The 20,989-nt window shown below is 39.7% G+C and overlaps 1 protein-coding gene across 1 annotated transcript in view; it reads right to left on the reverse strand.

The window, feature by feature from the left end:
* The window catches only part of SPATA16 (spermatogenesis associated 16), a 117,019-nt gene that overhangs the window by 11,910 nt on the left and 84,120 nt on the right, over positions 1-20,989 (reverse strand). Inside the window, exons 8-9 of the mRNA XM_050965971.1 lie at positions 16,371-16,535; positions 12,994-13,074 (exon numbers count right to left, since the gene is read on the reverse strand). Of these exons, the coding sequence (XP_050821928.1) occupies positions 12,994-13,074; positions 16,371-16,535 (246 nt within the window). The remainder of the gene's footprint in view (positions 1-12,993; positions 13,075-16,370; positions 16,536-20,989) is intronic.

Raw genomic sequence — 20,989 nt, forward strand, 5'->3', positions numbered from 1 at the left:
AGAGCTGAGAGGAATAGCCAGTAAAAGTGATGAGCAGAAATCTTTGCAGATTTTATTTAAAAAGTAAGTGATCTGGTTTGCACAGGTTCTGGGAGCAAAGGGTGCTCGTTACCTGGGAGAAACTCTGGCCATAGAAATGCATGATTTTCCTTCCTGTAGTACATCTGGCTGTGCATGTTTGAGGTGCATAGCTGCAACAAGAATGCTCTTTTTTGGGGACAGCACAGTAACGCACTATGACAGATATGGCTATATGCTGCAATGTCCTGGACAAACCTTATTGAAATACAATAAACCTTACTGAATTAAATTAAACCTTTCTGAATTGTTACCTTACTGAATTAAATTTAAGTATCTTGGGAGTTCATTGTATGAAAAATGCAAATGTTTATGTATCACTGTTGGATTGTATGCAAAATGTCTCTAGGTGGGGGTGACATGACTAATATAAACCCTGGGAGTGCTATGAGCTTCAAAAGAACTATTTGAAACAATGCATCAGACAAGAATTAACTTTAAAGTTCAGTAGGTTTCCCAGGAAATCACTAAGGGGAAGTAAATGCAAATGTACTTCTCTGGTTATGCAAGAACTCAGCTTTTTGAAGATTTGTCCTGAGGAGGGGACCTGTGTCTGCTGATCACCTGTTATGCAAGGACAAGATCAGAGGTCCAAACTAAAAGAGTGAGTTATAGATTCAGCGTGTTCTTGTTCTGGGAAAAAGGTGTGATGAACTTGTAACCACAGAAAACCCCCGTGGTGCAATTAGGACTAACTCCTATAAAAGCCCCTACTGGAGTTGGGGTGATTTCTGGTGAGCTTATTAACATGTGTGTTTTAGATATGTTTTCTCTGTAATGCTTTCACCTTAACAATTGATGTGCTTGCTTAGGAAAAAGCTGTATGGTAGTTTATTTATAGCCTCTGAGGGGCTGCCTTGCCAGAGGATGTTGTGAAGGCCAACACTATAACAGGGTTAAAAAAAAGAACTAGATAAATTCATGGAGGATGGATCACTTGATGATTACCTCTTCTGTTAATTCCCTCTGGGGCACCTGGCTTTGGCCACTGTCGGAAGACAGGATTCTGGGCTACAGGGACTTTTGGTCTGACCCCATGTGGCCATTCTCATGTTCTTATGTTATGTTCTTATGAGAAGAAAGCAAAGCAGGCCTGCTTAGGCAGCCTGACTTGCTGAGGAATTCACAGTGCAGACAGGAAACGGTACAGCTTGGAAAAACCCAGAAGCAGTGATGGCTGAAGAGCCAGGAGCCTACGTGTAGGTGCCTTGCTGACCACTTAGGGGGAATACAGGTGCAGTTGCCCTGAAGTGTGACATACGCAATACTTATAACTACTGTGTCCAGATCCAAAACACTTGCTTACAATTGTTTGACAACTTCGTCTAAAAGATTGTGCAATTTGTTCCTTGGACCAACTTCCAGGAGTGGCCACAATTTTGGATGCTGATGCAGAAGATAAATACAATGTTTCTCTTTCTTATTTTGCACACATCTGGTTCAGCTGCATTGCCATTCTTTAATGAAACAGGCATGTTAAGTGACAGACAGCTCTGTCACACAGTTCCTTCTTAAAGGACTGAATTAGTGAATCACTGAAAAACGGTTCAGTATGCACTGATAGGAAATAGGACAGTTGGCATGTTAGCATTAATTTGGTGCTAAAAGTAGGTGGGGGAAGAGGACTGTTTCGCAATGAGAGTGTGAATAATAATAATGATAGATTACATTTACCAAGTGCCTGACAGCTTGAACAATCCAATTTCACTTCATAAACTATCCTGCAAACACTCCCTATCAAGCATACTGCTTACTATTACAAGTAGTCTTGATGACTCATGGTATTTCTCATAGAAGTAAGCCTAATGCTTGGTAGTAAGAATTTGCAGGATTGGGTTCCATATGCATACCCGACTGGGCAAAGGATGCTACCTCTGTTGTGCAGGGCAGCAGCTAAGCATGGAGTTTATGCACAGGACTCTTCATGACAGCAAGCGCTGAGGAAATGTTAGCCCAAAACATCAGTGCCAATCCCTAGTTATAGGGAAAGTGCAATGGAAAGTGCAGCTGTAAACATAAATGGTTTGACTGTTTGCTAACAGTTCTGAAAAACTGAAAAAGAAAATTAATTTCAAATAGTCTTGACATGAACAAACAAAAAAATTAAATTTTCAATGAACTGAGAAGTCGGGGAAAATATTTTGGGTTGAATGAAATGTTTCATTTTGATTTTTTTTTAATTTTGTTTTTTAAATAATTGAAGGAAATTTCAAAATGAAAAGTTGTTTCAAATAGAAGAAATCAAACATTGTTTTGAAAATGTCAGAATGAAAGGTTTTGATTCTTTTCAGATTTTTTAGGGTATTTTTTTTCCAACCAAAACAATTTGGTGAACTCAACGTGAATTTACAAAATGTGCAACTCAACTCGAATCAGCAATTTTCACTGAAAAACATTTTGGTCAAAATATTTTGCCTAGTTCTAATATTTAATGCCTTGTGCCCTGTGACCTACTGGAAAAGGAACTGAATTGGTGACCACAATCAGCGGAGTTTTTTAAGGTTTCAAAGACTACTATATTGCTATATTTTTCACCATTATTTAAAATTCTTCCCCTGAACAATCTCTTCCTGCATCATGCATAGGGGAACAGGCCACATTTCTATTAATTAGGAACTAGTGATATTAAAAGTCATTTGTAGCAACAAGGCAGTCACTTGCTCTGCTCCCCAGTAGTAACATCCTATGTCTTTGATTTTTATTATTGGCCTATCAGCAATTTGGAGGCACATAAAAGGTCAGTAGTTGATGTTATTCCTCAGTCTAACATGATGTTGGATGCTTGGCCTCTTTTTCTGCATAGCTAATGGGGTGAATGTAACCCTTTTAATGTCTTTATGAGGCAAATGAGCAGCAAATTCATAAAAAATACTCAGATAACATTGTGAGCACTGCATTCTTGCCATTTCCTCACGTCTGCCTATTCTGTATATGAGAGAGAACCAAAGGGGTTACATTTCAAAGACAATGATTGATTTACGGGCCAGAAGTTTTGAAAACTCCAAAAATTCTATAATCATCGCTGGTTATACAGGTATACAAGTGAAGACCGCGACTTGTTTTTACTGTCACAACAATGCTGTTGAATTTACCGGTTTAATTCTTTGCTTGTCTTTCCAACACTCCCATCCTGCATCAGCAGAGACTCTGCAGTACAGAGTCTCATTTTCTACTTCTGCAACCCCTTTGAAAATTCCACTGTGCTCCCTGGTACCAGGTTCAAAACTTCCTTGTCATAGTCAGACCTCCCTCCCCCTGCTGTCACAAACCATCAGCTACAGTGTATTTAAATGCTGCCTCTGCCTCCCCTATCATTAAGCCCATGTTTGGTCATCTCCCACCATCACCAGCCTTCTGCTCCCTGGATTCTCTGCTAATCATCTCATTTGCACTCAGTCCAGCCAAACTGATGCTACTAAAACCATCTTTCTTTTTTGGTGCTGTCCACATCCCGTTTCTCTTTGAGAATCTCTCCATTAGATTCCCATTGTTTTTCCTGTCAAATTCACACCCTTTTTTGTAACCATCCTTGTCTTCTTTATTCAGAGTAGAATGGCGTTTCAGTGGAGGTTCCATTTGAAACAGGACACACTCAGAAATGGGGTGGAACAGGAGGATCCATTTATCTTCTACTACAGTGGTTCGCAACCTTTCAGAAGTGGTGTGCCAAGTCTTCATTTATTCACTCTAATTTAAGGTTTTGTGTGCCAGTGATAAACATTTTAACGTTTTTAAAAGGTGTTTTTCTGTAAGTCTATAATATATAACTAAACTATTGTTGTATGTAAAGTAAATAAGGTTTTAAAAATGTTTAAGAAGCTTAATTTAAAATTAAATTAAAATGCAGAGCCCCCCAGATCGGTGGCCAGGACCCAGGCAGTGTGAGTGCCACTGAAAATCAGCTCATGTGCCACCATTGGCACACATGCTATAGGTTGCTTACCCCTGTTCTACTAGCTTATAAAAAGCTGAGCAAACTCCTGCTACAATGCACTGAAAGCCTGATAACCTAGGAACAGGGATTTTAAAAGAATACAGCATTGCAGAGCAGATTGCATGTGAACAATGGGCAGTGGATTAGATTACCATACATTTTTTTCCCCACCTCTACCTTCCAACATCATATACACCAAGTAAGTATAGTAGTATCCAGAATCCAGTACTATTCAACATGTCCTTTCTCCCATCAAGATACCAAGAGTGTCCCTTGTAGTTTCCTACTCTTGACCTGAAGACTGTCTCGTCTGTTCCACCTTGCCATGGTTTAATTTTCAATTAAGAGAGAATGTCAGCAAAATAGAGGGGTTCATCAAACAGTGGCTGCTGAAAAAGGCATAGGCACTGGAAGCAAAGATCAGCTACCCAGCAGTCTGTTTGCCTGGCAAAAATATAGCCTAATTTTACTCTGTTTCATATTCACGTACATTAGTATAGTTTTTCCCATACATTTATCCTTATGTTAGTTACATCTGTTCTTTTATTCATTCTTACGTGTTTGTTCTGCTGTCAGATTTATGAAATAGTCATTCCACTGAGCTCAGCAAACAGCGGCCATAACTTAGCTACATCGCAAAATACGTGATGCCCTTGAGGTAAACTCAGATGTTAAGGCTTTATGAAGTGTCTCATATGTGGCAGTTCAGAGAAGTCTATTTCTCAACTTGTGTCTATTGTTCAGTTGTTCAAAAGATGTTAAAAGGACCCTATTAAATCACAAGCTGTCTGAATTCCCAGGGAACTGAAAGGAGGAGAGGGAAAGATTTGCATTATTACATATGAAGATTAAAATGATCCGTGTTGAGCCCTGCTGCATTATTGTACCTTCCTTTTGATGTGGAAGTTGCCAGCTGGTAGGTTCTAATATGTCTGTTTATCCACTTACAGGCCCCCCCAGTTACTCTAGTATCTGGGTATCTCACAAATATGAATGTATTTCTTCTCACAAGGGAGGGAAGTATTGCTATGTCATTTATTTATTTATTTATAGTACAGCAGGGCGGAACTAAGGCACAGAGCAATTAAGTGACTTGACCAATATTGCACAGGTTAGCTTTGGCAGAGCGGGGAATTGATTATAAGACTCTTGAGTCTTGCAGCCCATAGAGCTAGCTTTAACATTTATTTTATTTAGCAGTTATGCAAGGAACCTACAGGCCTGTCTCCTGTAAGACATTGGATTCAGCAGTTAGGATAAGGGTTGAGGCTATGAAGACTGGCCCAGATAAACAGCCCAGTGGTCACCCTTAAATTTTGGGGAACTGGGAATAGAGTGTTTTGCTAAATGTATTAATAAACTATTGTAAATATAGAAAGGTTCCTAAATTGTGAGTCTGCAACCATGCACACTGGCGTTCCCAACTGGACAGTAATTTTGATAATACTGGGCCTGATGTTGGGATAAGAACTTGTCAAACCTCAAAGTAATAACTGAGTATTAAGCAATCAATATAATAAATACATAAACCATATATCAGACTACAGTCCTGGCCCAGAGCCTTGAACAAAAGACAAAATTTTTCTGTTGTAACCCCCAATACCCAAAAGTTATGATTTGTAGGCTCTGGCAAGTTTAAGATGGGATTTTCTTAAAACTGTAGAAAAGAGAGATGGAAGTCAAAGATATTTTATTAATGCACTTGGTCTTATATTGAAATGACTGAAAATCAATTCCTCCCTCAATTACTCAAAAGGTCCTGAGTCCACAAGTCTGTGTTTCCTTGCAATATTTAATGACATCACTAACACCTACAGCAGTGTAGGGACTGCATCAGATACAGTACCCTGACACAAGTCCCTGGCAGGTAGATAGAAGATCATTTTTAAATATAGGCACAGACCAGACAGTGACAGTGCAAGTTCTTCAACACTGCTCAGTCAATGTACTTGAATGCTGACTTGGAGAGATTACTCTGATGAGTGAGAGGAAAGTTAGGTCTCTGTGGGTTAAATGTATCTAGCAATATATGACACAGAAAGTCTTCACTGCAGAACTACCATTGCCGTGGGTTCACTGCATGGAGGGTGAACAGTAGCATAATAGGGATGCAGGAGAACTCTATACCTTCTACACATGGTGGAACTAGGGTCTATGTCAGCCCCACATGGGAACATGGAAACTGGCCTGGGACTGGACAGAAGCATGCCCAGTGGGTCCTTGATTACATGGATCCAGTGGCCACAACCTGCACTGGAAGGGATCTGCAGAGGTCTCAGCCTCTATTCTAGCTTGGGGGCAGGTGTGGAGACAGATGGACATGGAAGAGATTTTTATACCTGCCACCAGCAACATTCGCTTCCCTGCACAAATCACAGGTACTTGGACTTTGGGTTGAGGGTGAAGGGAAGTGAATTTCAGCTCCTGTGTACCTAATTTCTTGGCCTGTCTGCTGAGAATACTAGTGTCAGTGATTAGTGAGCATTCTGTGGTGGGACACCTGTTCACCAGGAAATGGAATGATATTGCCTCCAACTCAAACAGCTGTCAGGTAGCAATAATTTTAACAACTTGGGACGCTGGCCACATTTTATTCAGGGACCTACAGGTGAAAGTCTCCATGTCCCATTAATAGTGAGAAAGACAGACTCTTTACATAGCCATTTGCTTTTATCAGTAAAATTACTCAGCCATTTTTGCTTTGTTTTTAATACTTTAAAACAACAATTAACCCAAATGCTAAATTCAGTCAGAGCATTTAATGAAAAAAGGCAACGCCATCAATGAACTGGATAAGAGCAGAATCCCATAAAACATCTGCCTCCACCAAAGTCTAATGTTTTTGTCACTCCTACAGTTTAAAAATGGCCAGAATAATTTGAAACTCATTTGATAAGCCCTCTGTACTATCGCAGGAAGAAAAGAAATGTGTTCAGAGGGTCCTTGTATATCAAGTTTCAGCCGGAATGAATTTTTATGGCTGACTTAAAGTATAAAATCCTGAAAATAGCGGTTTGCAAAGGGAATTCTGACAGACCCTTTAACCATTTGGAAAATAAGCACAGCTATAATTCTGCTGCTTCAGAGGAAAATTTTGAGTGTTTTGGTTAGGTACAACTGCTGCTTCTATTGAATTTCAGGAAAGATGTGGACAAATTGGAGAAAGTCCAGAGAAGAGCAACAAAAATAATTAAAGGTCTAGAAAACATGACCTATGAGGGAAGATTGAAGAAATTGGGTTTGTTTAGTCTGGAGAAGAGAAGATTGAGAGGGGACATGATAAAAGTTTTCAAGTACATGAAAGGTTGTTACAAAGAGGAGGGAGAAAAATTGTTCTTCTTAACCTATGAGGATAGGACAAGAAGCAATGGGCTTAAATTGCAGCAAGGGAGGTTTAGGTTGGACATTAGGAAAAAACTTCCTAACTGTGAGGGTGGCTAAGCACTGGAATAAATTGCCTAGGGAGGTGGTGGAAACTCCATCATTGGGGATTTTTAAGAGCAGGTTGGACAAACACCTGGCAGGGATGGTCTAGATAATACTTAGTCCTGCCTTGAGTGCAGAGGACTAGACTAGATGACTTTTTGAGGTCCCTTCCACTTCTACGATTCTATGAAAAGCCAAACTTCAGTGGTGGCAATCTGGATATCAGATTTTTTAAGAGCTTTGCATTTATAACTGATTGCACAAGCTCCACTATGGTCTCCTGCTTATTTCAGAACATGTAAATTAATTCAGCGGCAGTAAAGGCAACTAATTAACTTGTAACTGCATAAAGCCACATAATCAGTCATGTGATGGCTGAGCAATTTATAGCCCTTTGAGAAATTTGAGCCTCTCCAAAAAGTCTTAGCACATATGGATTACAAACTGTATTCTATGTACAACCTCCATCCACCAGCTCTTCATTATCTGATGCAATCCTTCTCCTCAGCTATGTATTAGGGCTCTTTAACATTCCTAACTAGAGCTAGTCAAAAAGTTCCGAACAGAAAGATTTTTCTGTCAGAAAATGTTGTTTCATTGAAATTGAAACTTTCCATGTGAACATGTTGATTTCAATTAAATTTGATTTAGGAAAAAAAAAACAAATAAAATATGTTTTGATAAAGTCAAAATGGAACATTTCAACCTTATATGAATGGAACATTTTGATCTTTTGTTTAGAAATGTATTCAAAAATTTTCTATTAAATTATAATCTACTATAACATACAAGTCAAAATCAGAACAAACTGTTTCAATCATATCAAAATGAAACATTTTGATTGACTGGAACTGAAGTGTTTCAAAAATTCTGTTTTGTGGGAAATTTCTAATTTTGTTTGTTTTTGTTACAATTCAGAACAAAAACAAATTTTGCAATGTTGGAATTTCCCACAGAATGGAAATTCTGAATTTCGCACAGCTCGATTTCCAACCATAGAATATGCTGTTCAGTTTTAATGGTTGAACTAGTTCATGTTAAGATTACAATACAAGGGAGAAAAATACCCTGGCCAAGATTTTCAAAAATGAATGTCTAAAGTTAGGATACTTAAAGCATGATCCAGCACTTGTTGAAGTGTCTGGGAATCCTTGAATTAATTTCAGTGGGCATTCGATTAGGTCTTAAGTCAGTATTTAGGTGCCTAGATAAGTGGCCTGATTTTCAAAAATGCTGAGAACCCAGAATCTTCTACTTAAGTCATTGTGAGCTGTGGGGTTGCTCCACACTTCTGATAATCAGTTTATTTAACCAGGTGCCCAAATACAGATTAGACTCCTTACTTTACGTGTTCATTTCTGAAAAAACTCTCCCCTACCTTTAGTTTTTTCAGATTTCACAGTTCTAGAATACATTTCTATGGTGCCTCTGTATTATAGGTGGAGCAAACAGTGCTTCTATATGTGTTTGCCCAAGACTTTTTACTATAAGACTTTTTTTCAGTTGCTTATAACTTAGCCAAACTTTAACCATTCAGGCAAATGTTTTCTATTCTGGGTAGCTGCTCTTGACTGAATTTATCTGGAAAGTTTTAGTGAAAATAATTTAGCTGTTTCCAAGAATTAGATTAGGGAAAAATATGTAGGTTTGCCCATGTTAACAAAATTAATATAATTGTTTCATTGAGACGCTCTACTGCGCCCATGTTTTGGAGCAGGGACTTGAAATTTGGCAGGAGATGCCCTTCAGGGATATGCCTTTTGCCACCCTCATGAATAGTTGGCTGTTATAAGCCTTTGAAAAATCTTAGTTCTCACATGCTCAGTAGAGACTTGTTAAGACTTCGGCAGCTAAATTCTCCAAAGAGCTTATCTTCACTGAGCATGTGCCATCCCCTCATAGCTTGTTGGAAATGTCATAAGCATGGGATACGTATAGTGAATGGGGTTAAATAGGCCAGGGTAATATTCATACTAAGCTTGCTGGCTATGGCCTCGTCCATGGGTGGCCAACCTGTGGCTCCAGAGCCATGTGTCTCTTCAGAAGTTAATATGTGGCTCCTTGTATAGGCACCGACTCTGGGGCTGGAGCTACAGGTGTCAACTTTCTAATGTGCCAGGGGCTGGTCACTGCTCAGCCCGACTCTGCCACAGGCCCTGCCCCCAGTCCACCCCTTCTTGCCCCCTCCCCTGATCCTGCCATGCCCTCACTGCTCCCCCTCCGAGCCTCCTGCATGCCACAAAATAGCTGATCGGGAGGTGCGGAGAGGGAGGGGGAGGCGCTGATCCGCGGGGCTGCTGGTGAGTGGGAAATGCTGGGCCTGGAGGGTGGGGGAAGCTCATGGGAGGCTGCTGACATATTACTATGGCTCTTTGCCAAAGTACGTTGGTAAATTCTGGCTCCTTCTCAGGCTCAGGTTGTCCACCCCAGACCTGGTCTTTGACATGCGTGTTTGCCTTGCTAATATGTCCTTATGTGAACTTCGTTAATAGTGTTGTATAGGACAGAGGTGATGTTTTGTTCACGGAATGTACAGACTTGGAGGATATTACATAGATAAGAGGAAGTTATCAGCACAATGAGTGCACAAAATGTACTACCAAAAAGTTCCCACATTGTGAAAAAACAGGAGAGTCCCTACACTGAGCAAGGGGTGAAAGGCCTGGTCAGCATGCATGATCAGTGTGTGATCAGGGATAATAAACCAATTAGAAGAGAGATATAGCAATATGGAAATAGAATGGACAGCAAAAATTATGTAAACTGAAGCTTGCACTTGCATATTGTATGAAAGACTTATTGCTTAATTTTTACTGGATGGTCATATAATGCAATTGTTTGCAATTGCTGCTCCTGGTTGCTACAGATCACTGAGATGGTCACACTGGGCACCAGAATCCAGAGCAGGGGGGAGACTGTTTCTCCTGTGCTCTCAGTGGTCCCTCTGGTGACAGGCTGGCAGCATGGAAGAAGAGGAGAAAGCCAAATAACTGCACAGAGAAGAGCTGGACCCATGGGGCAGGGAGGGAGTGAGGGTGGAAGGGAGAGGGGTTAGAGGGAATAGATTGGAATGAGGAGCCTGGAGGCAAGACTGGGACTGGGTGCCAATGTGTGTGATCATGTAATTAAAGACAGTGTCACAATACCAATAATAAAGTTGCCCAATCAACCTTAATTTTGGTATTTCCTACCTTTGAGTGCTTGATGTTACAAACGTAATATTTGTTTAACAGAGATTTGGAGTGCTGTGTACCTAAGTCAGAACAATTCCACAGGCTTGTGGCTCAAACTGGGACTCTTTGGGCTGGTCCACGCTACGGGGGGAAATCGATCTTAGATACGCAACTTCAGCTACGTGAATAACGTAGCTGAAGTTGAATATCTAAGATCGGATTACTCACCCGTCCTCACCGCGCGGGATCGATGTTCGCGGCTCTCCCTGTCGATTCTGCAACTCCGTTGGGGTTGATGGACTTCTGGAATCGATATAAGCGCGCTCGGGGATCGATATATCGCGTCTAGATGAGACGCGATATATCGATCCCCGAGCAATCAATTTTAACCCGCCGATACGGCGGGTAGTCTGGACGTAGCCCCAGGAGACACTTAATTATACAAAGAGATAATCTCAAAGCACCAAATTCTGCCAGCAGATATGAGCCCACCTCTCCCACTGCTGTCCATGGAAGTTGTATCTGAGGCTGATATTGGCCCTTTGAACTAAGGGGAAGGGGTAATTGTAAATGAGACATAAGGCAGTCGGATCTTTGTGGACATTCAACTAGCGGTTTGTATTTCTTTTTAAATTTTATACCAATGTTTAGTTATTTATAAAAGGAAACATTAGTATGAGCATTACAAATATCATCTCATGGGACCTGTGGGCAGATGTGAGATAATCATAAGATATACCAATTGCAGAGCAGAGATTTTGTGAATATTATAGCATTTATTTAATCACTTCTAATAAAATATGGCAAAAAGGCATCTCTTTATTACTCTAGGTATTTTTGAAAAACATTTGAAAAAACCCCAATGATCCCCTTTTGCAAACAATTCTGTACTTTGAAAAAGTCATCATGAGCCACTGATCTGACATCTAGACAATGAATTATTTCTTGTTAAAACTGCATTCAGACACAACATATTCTGGGAATTTGAACCCAGTTGGCTTCAGCTGTAATAATTGATTCTGAAAGTGACTAAATCCCTCTACATTCCTCTGGCAGCATTTATCTGAACAGTTTGAAACATCTGTTGTATTTGGTTTAAATTAGAAATATTTTTGTTTGTTTAAAAATTTTGAAATTTCAAAAGCAGACTCAGATCACTGGAATATAAGGAAATAAGCAAACTGTATTTAATGCCATGGAATGGTGGCTTCTGGGGGATTCTGGTGATATCACAAACTACTATAGCTCTGCTGGGTTGAGAGAGCATGCAACTCTCAATGCCCGAATTCCTCTGCATTCTTTGCACAGATGTAGAAGCATGTCAGCATTCTGAAATAACTAGGGACGTGTTCTTGTCTCAGTTACACCTGTTTAACTCTGGAGTACATGCTACATTGAGTCAATGGATTTAGGGTTAGAGTTTGCACTGAGGTGACTGAGACCAGAATCTAGCTTCTCAGCTCCCTGGAACCACAAGTTCAGGTCCTGGCAGTATTCAAATTCAAGTAATCTGCCCTTCATTTGTCCAAGAGAGATGCAATTTGCTATGCATGGGTATTTAGGTGGGATCTTTAAAACTGAAGTCCCATCTGTCCGCCTGGGACACTGAAGACCCCATGACAGTCTGTAACAGAGCAATGCTTTGAACCTCGAGCAAAATTTCCCCTTGCCTGTGCTGTCATTCCCTTTCTCAGAGGTGGCTGTATTTAACCAGTGCTGTATGTGTACAAACGTAAAATGCTTTGGGGTAAAAGGCTTTGTGTCAATATAAGATATCCTTATTTTTTCACAGGCAGGCCATTATTTATTATATAGGGTCAAATTCATCCCAGTGCTGACAGTCAGCACAAGACCCAAGGTACCATTTAACCCCTTCTTAAGTCCCTTAAGAGCGATATTGACCAAATGCAGAGATCCCACGAAAGGCGCTACACACCCTGTAAGCCTCACACCACCTAAGCCTCACTTAAGCTTTTCAGTGGGGTTTAAGTGAGGTGTAAATAGCACACAGAGTCTTGTGCGTGTTCTCTGATCTGGGCTGAATTTTACCTGAAATGAATAACAGTTAAAAGAATATCCTAAAAAGGGGGAGAATGAAGGTAAGTATAATAATCATCAAAATGAAGAGATTCAAACTGTTTCCACAGATGATGATCATGTGAAGCCGTTAACGCTGTCAAAGTCTGAACATATGAGAGTATTAAGGCAAAAACAAACACTTATTTGGGGCTAACTGTCTGTGTACTAACAAGTGCCAAGACAACGGGTTGAGCTCGCAATAGCACCAACTTTCATTTTCACCATCGGAACAAATGTGCCCCAAGATGGACATTCACTACCTGAGAAGCAGAGTATTCTGCTGCCTTCAGCTGCAAGTTTTACCTTCTGAATTTTATTCCACACACGTTCTTTATCACTTCTTCCTTCAAGGGTGTCCATGGCATCTGCCATTAGCGACTGCAGCTGTGGCACCAAGATAAAAATTATCAGTGTGGAATTCACACAGAAATAACTTCCCTAAATACACAGATTAAAACCCAATTAAAAATTCATTTGTACACTGATGATTTTATTACTCATCTTTCACACAATGAGCATCACCACCTCGTCGTCACTTCAGCCATTACTCTGTATTATTCTGGATATAAATTACTTAACAATGGGGAAAATTCCACTGGAAAATTTGTACTTACGCCTATAGTTTTTAATGTAGTAAATGTTTAAATTTTTTAAAGCCACTTTTGGGTTGTAAAGAATAAAGGTTCCATATTTTATTATTTAATTCTCCAAGATATTCTATGTATTACAAAAATTTGTGTGTGTGTTTTCTTTCAAGGCTAATGTATCATAATTTAAGACAGCATGTAAAACCTCACTAGAGGACAATGTTAAAGCTGAGATGTTTTTACTGTATCTCAAAGCATGTATCTCATTTACCTTTTTTACTATCCTTTTCTTTGACAGAGCCTTCCCATCATCCAGCATAACAGAACATAAAGAACAAGGCAAACTATTTCTACCATAAGAAGTATGTATTGATAAATGCTTGATAACCAGTATTCAGTGCTAGAGCGTAGGCCCAAAATTCACTGTGGTTATGGCATTGCCTCTTTTGGGATCCTCCTCTCAAACATTTTCAAAAATACATTTTCAATTGCATTTAAATAACATAGGAATTGCCAGACTGGATCAGACCTATCCTTCACCTAGTTCTGTTTTCTGTTTCCAGCAGTGGCCAGCTCCAGATGCTTTAGAGGAAGGTGCAAGAAACCTCACATTAGCCAAGAAAGCAGCCGGCAAGCTGAAAAATTCTGTTTTGGTTCTCCAGAAACAAAAGTTCTCTGGAAATTCCTTCTCATGAAAAATTTCATAATTTTGATATTTTATCTCATTTAAAATGGACAGTTTTTCAAAAAAGCAAAGTTTTTCATGAGAATGGAGTTCCATTTTTCAGACAGCTTTGGTCTTTGACTGATGGGAATGCAAATATGAAACCACAAAACCTCTGGAAGGTCTTTATTGATTGTTGTTTGCATCAACAGCTCAAATTAACTGGTCTCCCCTTCCATCCCAGATTTTATGAATTAACAATAATTTAAAAAATCCTGAGCTGAGGTTCTCTCTGCCATATTTTAGGACTCTGTGAATTTATATGGTTTAGTAGTTACAGAAAGGAGTTTATATCTGAAATGCCTCAGAGCCCATCACTGTATCAGTGGAAATGGCACACTGCTGTTTTTTTCCCCTTTATACTGCTTATACTGTACATAATAATAAACCTATGGCAGATATAGCATTTTCCTACCAGTAAATCTGAAACTAGCCTTAAATGGGCTAAAGTCTAATTTCAGTTGCACCAGTGTAAATCTAGAGTATCTCCACTGACTTACATAGGTGCAAATGAAAACAGGATTTGGCCTATTATATTCTTGATGGAAAGATATACAAAATCTAGTCATACAGCTATAAAAGGGAATTAAGGACTAAGCAAAACCATCACAGAGTGCACACTCATTAAGGATGCCATCCAGTGCCCATTGAAATCAGTGGGATTTTTTCTATTAACTTGAATGGTTACTGTATCAGGCTCTGAGATCCCAATCCTACCAACAGTTACTCCTGCATGTACAGTCTCTCCCCGGTAGCTTCCCATTGAAATAACTGGGACACTGGGCAGGGGTAACTGCAGAATTGTGCCCTAACTGAGAGATACCCAAACTTTGCTATAACATTCAAGCCCTAAGGAATTTGAGTGTCCTTTAATGTAAACAGTTTAAAAAATGCAGTCAGACAAAATCCTGGAGAAGATGACAAGGCAAAGAACCACTGGGAAATGAAGAAAATCTTAAGTACATTTTAGTACTATGGACAGGACAGCGTGTTAATTTTTCTCTCCTTTTAAATCATCTGTACTTTGAGCTTGGCAAACAAGGAATTTCCTATTGAATGTTTAATATTCATGACTGAATAGTCAGCAATGGGCTCTGGTTCTGCAAACTCCTATGCAAAAAAAAAAAAGAATAGTTTTTCCTGGTCCTTGTTTTCCTGAGGTTTCCTGGAACCTAGCTTCAAAAAATGTTCCCAGGAAGGTCAAGGTCACAGCTGGAGAAAAGGTGTTGTAAGTAGATTTAGTCAGCATTTTAATACTATGTTTCTTAGTAGTGATATAATAAAATATAGTACTCTGGAGAAAGTCTGTACTGATAAATGTATCAGTAACTCAAGATATTCCTCTAGTCAGCCTTAAAGCATGGGGACATAGGGTTCTAATTCCAGAAAACCCTTGCCAAAAGGATGGTGACTTTTAATAAACCATTTGCTCTGTAATGTGGTTTCCCCTTATCTTGAGCACAGACTTCAAAATCTAGTGACTGCTTCCCTCAGCATAGGCACTTGGTCAGCTTTTCTATGGAAAGCTACTCTGAGAAGCTTCAATACTGCAGAGCTTAGGAGCTTTGCAGGACTGCAGTCAAACCTTAGGGATTGGCCTCAAGAAATCCAAGAGCTTCGGTAAACCAGGATTTGGATCCTCAAAGTCTGATAAAAAACAAATGGAGGGAGTGAGGATCTTGTAATCCTCATTCAGTCAAATCATGAGAGATTTGTTTTGCCTGAATAAGAGGAATTCAATGTTTAAAACACGCAGGTGGTTTAATAAAACAACCTTTATCCTATACAATATTGACAACGCTTGCACTTCTATAACACTTTCCATTTGTGGATATCGAAATCGGTTAAAAACATTAATGAATTCAGCTTCACAACACCCCTGTGAGTGTAATATCCCCATTTTGCACACAAAGAAACTGAAGCTCAGAAGGGCAAAGTGATTTGCCCAAAGTCACACAGCAATTCTGTGACAGAGCCAGGAACAGAAAACTTCTGAGTCCCACTCTGGTGCTCCAACCACTAAACCATTGTGCCTCTTTTGTTTCATCCAGCTACAGTGCTAGATGTTTTAAATTCATCGCAATCTAAATAACTGCAATCATTTTCTAGGATTATTTTCTGAGGGTGAGAGGAAGGGAACACATTTTAAAAATGCAAGTGTAAATGATTCAGACGGGTTGCATAGAAGTGATTCTTCCAGATGTTTAGCCCTTCCTCTGACAAAATGCTGCAGTGAGGATTTCAAAACTATTCCAAGTTCTCTGCACATTAAAAATGGACTTCCACTACAAATAGCATTGCAATGTTTTTTTCCCCTCTTGGCGCACTGCCTACAAAAGCCAAAACAAGGATTAAAAATAAATACTTACCAATTCAGCATCCTGCTGACTGATGTCCTGTAGATAAGGAATGGTTGCTAGCTCAGCCATCGCTTGATTAATCACTTGAGACTGTTCCTTGACTCGCTGTAACCGACTGAGCAGGCTGGCATACTGCAACTTCTCTATCACACCTGAACATGCAGAGAAACTCTCCTATCCTCTCAGCAAAAGCAAATGGGTTAGAAGAGAGCCACAGAAAACCTACTTCTCTCCTGAAACTTATGTCAGGGTTTATCATCATGTATATTCACGCTGGAAATACTGTAACCAAAGAGGCATACAGCTCCTTTAAGATAATGTTTTCTAAACTCTTATACAGAAAAAAGACATCCTTTACACCGTCGTTCTAGTAGTACTAGAAAAATAAATACATAACTTAAAACAGATAGGAAGGGGGAGACTGCAGATATCCGATATTAATGTAATTTTTATTGTCATCACTTAGAAAAGGCTTTTCCATAATCCTCTTTGTTCAAATATTGTTTGGCTTGTGTGCTTTTCATGTTTCAGCGACGAGGTTGAGGAAACCATGGAATGCATAAATCTACCACATGTTCACAGGCAAAGAAAATCCACAGCTTTCAAACCTGATCTTAAACCCCAGAGAGCTGCAGAGTCCGTGTCTGATCCTGTAGGCACTTAGGCAATGGCTAACTTTCAGCACATGAGTAGCCTAGTCATGTGCTTATAGCACATGCCCAAGTGGTTGCAGGATTAGGGCCTTAGATTTTAAAAAGTGCCCAAAGATCTACATAGATGCCTAGTGGGATTTTCAAAAGTGCCTTGGTGCCTAAATCCCAAGGCACCTAATCTACGTCAGTACTTTTGAAAATCACCCTACGTGCCTAATATTTGTTTGAAAATCAGATCTGTAGAGCATATTCAAGTATTTTCTTGAGGAAGGTGGGACAAGGAGTTTGTAAAAGGGAGCTCATATCTTCATTACCCTCTTTTTAAAGGGTACACAGCTCTCTCACTGAAAACTCCTCAAGAGGTTTTACGAAAGCAAACTATCAGTGACTAGAAGGATATACAAGTTCAGCGGGAGCTGTGTGCGCTCAGCATCCCTGAAAATCACCCCACTTATTTAAGAGCCTGAAATTTAAAATGTTGGACTAGATTTTCAACACAGCTTCTAATAATTCTGGCAGATCTTTTTTCCCCACAATCACAGATATTGTAGTTGCAAAGCTGCATGTGCGGCTGCCTCCAGCTAGATACTTAGCTATGTGATTTATGGGTCCAATCAGTTAATGGGCTGGTTGAAATTTTTTGAATGAAATGAGGGTTTTTTTGGCAAAAATCTTGACTTTTAACTTTTGGATTTTCACAAAAGTTTGAGATATTTTTAATTGACATTTTAATTAAAAAAGTCATCAAATGGTTATTGCAATTGTTATAAAAAACTTGGATTTTCAGTAAATGGAAGATTTCTATAAGAATCCTAATAATGGTTTCGATACAATTTTTGATGTGTTCTTTCAAAATTTCACAATTTTTTTTTGGAAAAAAATAAAAAAGTGTCCCTTTCAAAATTTGTGAAATAGAAACAACTTTGATATTTTTAATGCTTGGTTTTTTTCATTTTTGACCAGTTCCAATAACTAGGTTCCCAGAAGTGAGCAATTGTTGATGTAATTAATTTTGCTCATATGTTTTGACCTCTGCTATGGGGGGAGGAATGGAGTTCCAGTTAGAAATCAGGGTCTTCAAGCCTAACTGTAAAAGAAAGATGAGCAGTTATATAAGTACAAGTAAATAATCCCTTCATCTCTCCAGGGAAGTCTTTTCCTTAACTCCTACTCATAACACTACAGCACTACAGAAGAAACCACAGGAGATCCCCGATGCTGTCCTCTATGCACCACAAAGAAGGTAACCTCAGCAGGTCAACACAGCCCCTGGTAGACAGGAGGACTGTCGCAGAGAGTTACCAGTGGGTACATCCACTATGTGAGCTCACTGAACCAAATCCCTGTAGCAAGCCATGTTTGTTACTCCTCCCCATGCACAGATATTATGGTCATTTAGGATACAGCTTAGTACTGAAGTCCATCCCTATTCAGCAAACCACTTAAGCATCTGCTTAACTTCAGGAAGGTACTTAAATCCCATTCGCTTCAATGAACTTTAGATTAGATTCTTATGGGGGGTAGAGGAGATTCCATCCCTCAGCCCCATCATCAATTTTGTAGTGAGAAAAGCCCTATTCTACAGGCTTTCTATGTCCCCAAGATATGAATTAGAATAATTAGAATGAAAAGTCAAGGAAAAGGTTTGTATCATTGCAGCAATACAGATATATATTCATTCAAATAAAGAAGAACAATTAATTAATGAGAGCTTGAGAGGGAATTTATCAACATGTAACAATTGAAAACAAGTTAAATCACATTTTTAGTTGCAGCAGAACATTGTTTTTTGGACTCCTGAGCTCCCACCCCCATATAAATGATAAAAAATGAGTGTATTGACTCATCAACTGAGGTTAAAAATGTTTCTTCATCTGGCTGAATCATGCTGTCTTGGGGCAGGGGGAAGGGGGAAGCGTGCTTCTCCAATTTTTATAAAAGTAAAGGGGGAGGAGGAAAGAGGAAAGGAAACCGCTCTTTGTCATCTTGATTTGCCAGAAAAATATGGGAACACATCATGGAGCTAAAAACCCAGATTTGGTGCCTGAGCTAGCTCGTGCTTTATGGCCATAGCAATGTTATTGATGTTTACAGTAGGCCAGAGGTAAATAAATAAATAACTGACAGCAGGATATTTTTAAAGGAATTATAACAGGTTGAACATTGTCAGGGGTTGTGTTTCAGTGACAATGAAAAATGAAGAAAGAGAGCGTAAATAACTGCTTCTGGCTTGAAAAAGAGTTCACAGGGATATGAACCACATGATGAGAATTACATGAACTAGAGTGGAGTTCAAGAGGCTACTAAGCTGCAGTAAAAATATAATAAAGTGGCCATGGATGAAGCTGAAACTGCCTCTACAGGTACAGTGAAGGTTAAGTAAATAGCAATCTTAAATGGAGGCTTTAGGGGAAAAGAATTGGCCTATTTAATAGAGGGAAGACTTTAATGTCTAAGAAATAGGACTGTGATGTACCAACAAATTCATCAGAAGGGTTAAAAATGCCTCTTCGATAGGATGCGATAAGGGACTAAAACATTAATTGGCAGACAAATCACAACACTTTTCCCTTCCAGATGCGCACAGACATACATCATCCAGGTCTCACACAGAATTAATGAAAAGTAAAATTAACAATTGTTGGGCCTTGTCCTGCAGCCCTCACTCACATGTATCGTCTCATTGAAGCCAAGGGCCAAAGTAACTGTTGGCCAGATTGCCCCCTCCCCAGAGAAAACCCACAGCTAAAAGAGAAATCTCACAAGATTCCCCCTGAATTTAGACAGATGGAATTTGCCTGTCCACAGAAAAAGTAGTGGGATCTTGGGGGATCCACTGGAAGGATAGGAACATCTAAGGATGTGGTTCCCAAACACCTGCTCTGGGATCCCTCTATAAGTCCTTGAAAGGTCATCGCCAACAGCAAACCAGCTGACTCCCAGTGGAGCTTGCTTGACACCATTACTTGGACAGCGAGAGGGGCCTCTGAAGCACAAAACCTCAAGCAAAGCAAGACTGTTGCAAAAGAAGCTGGATAGCCTGTAATGTACAGGGCAACCTTAAGTGGCCCTAAGAACTTCAGGCTGCATATTACTGGTCCCACATGACACTGAGATATATCACAGAGATGGTATTTCCCCTCTTGTTTTTCTAGATTCTATTTAAGAAGTAATAATTTTACTAATTATTAAAGTTTGCTTGCTGAGTCCTAGAGAATAAGAGAAACAAAGTGGTTGTTCAGCTTAGATTTAAAGCTGGAATTCTGACATCAAATGCAAGTGGCATGTCTAGACATCAAGCCTTAAGGAACACATTTTTGCAGACTTCTGCAATCCAGTCCCCCCAAGCTGTTGTCCTTCATTTTTATGGTATCTCCATTTTATCAGCTTAGCATGTGAATGATGCTGTGCCTTGCGAACAAGCCCAATGGTGAGTTGGAACAATCTGGAAATTTGTCATCACAGTTCTTCAATGCCCTCAGGATTCTCCAGATAACATACCCTGGAATCTGCTTATAATAAATACTGTTACAGAACTGAAAACAGACAGCAAAGCAATTTGTTCCCCAAGTGTTTTTTATTTCTGTATGTCTTGCTGTGGAACCCATTAAGGGAGTATATACCTAAGGCCCCCTTTGGTCATGTTATGTAGCACACTGTCCCATACTTATGGGATGACCCCAGGAGCAAGGTTCTATTCAACATAGACAAGAATGGCAGAGCCTGGCCCAGTGGGACTATTTGTTTGAGTACCTGCTTACCAAGGGGATTATAATCTGACCCTAGAGTAAAAATTTGCTTCTGCTCCCATTGGCTCAACAAGAAAGACTTCCATCAGAGCAGGAAGTGGGAGACACTTAGATACCACTGAGGTGAGCCTGGTGTAAATGTTTGGAAGATTAGATTTAAAGAATATTTACCATCAGATGAAGTTGCTACTAGGGTGTGGTATCCTTATTCATTCTCAGTCTTACT

The sequence above is a fragment of the Gopherus flavomarginatus genome, chromosome 8, assembly GCF_025201925.1.
Source record: "Gopherus flavomarginatus isolate rGopFla2 chromosome 8, rGopFla2.mat.asm, whole genome shotgun sequence".
NCBI classification, from domain to species: domain Eukaryota; kingdom Metazoa; phylum Chordata; order Testudines; family Testudinidae; genus Gopherus; species Gopherus flavomarginatus.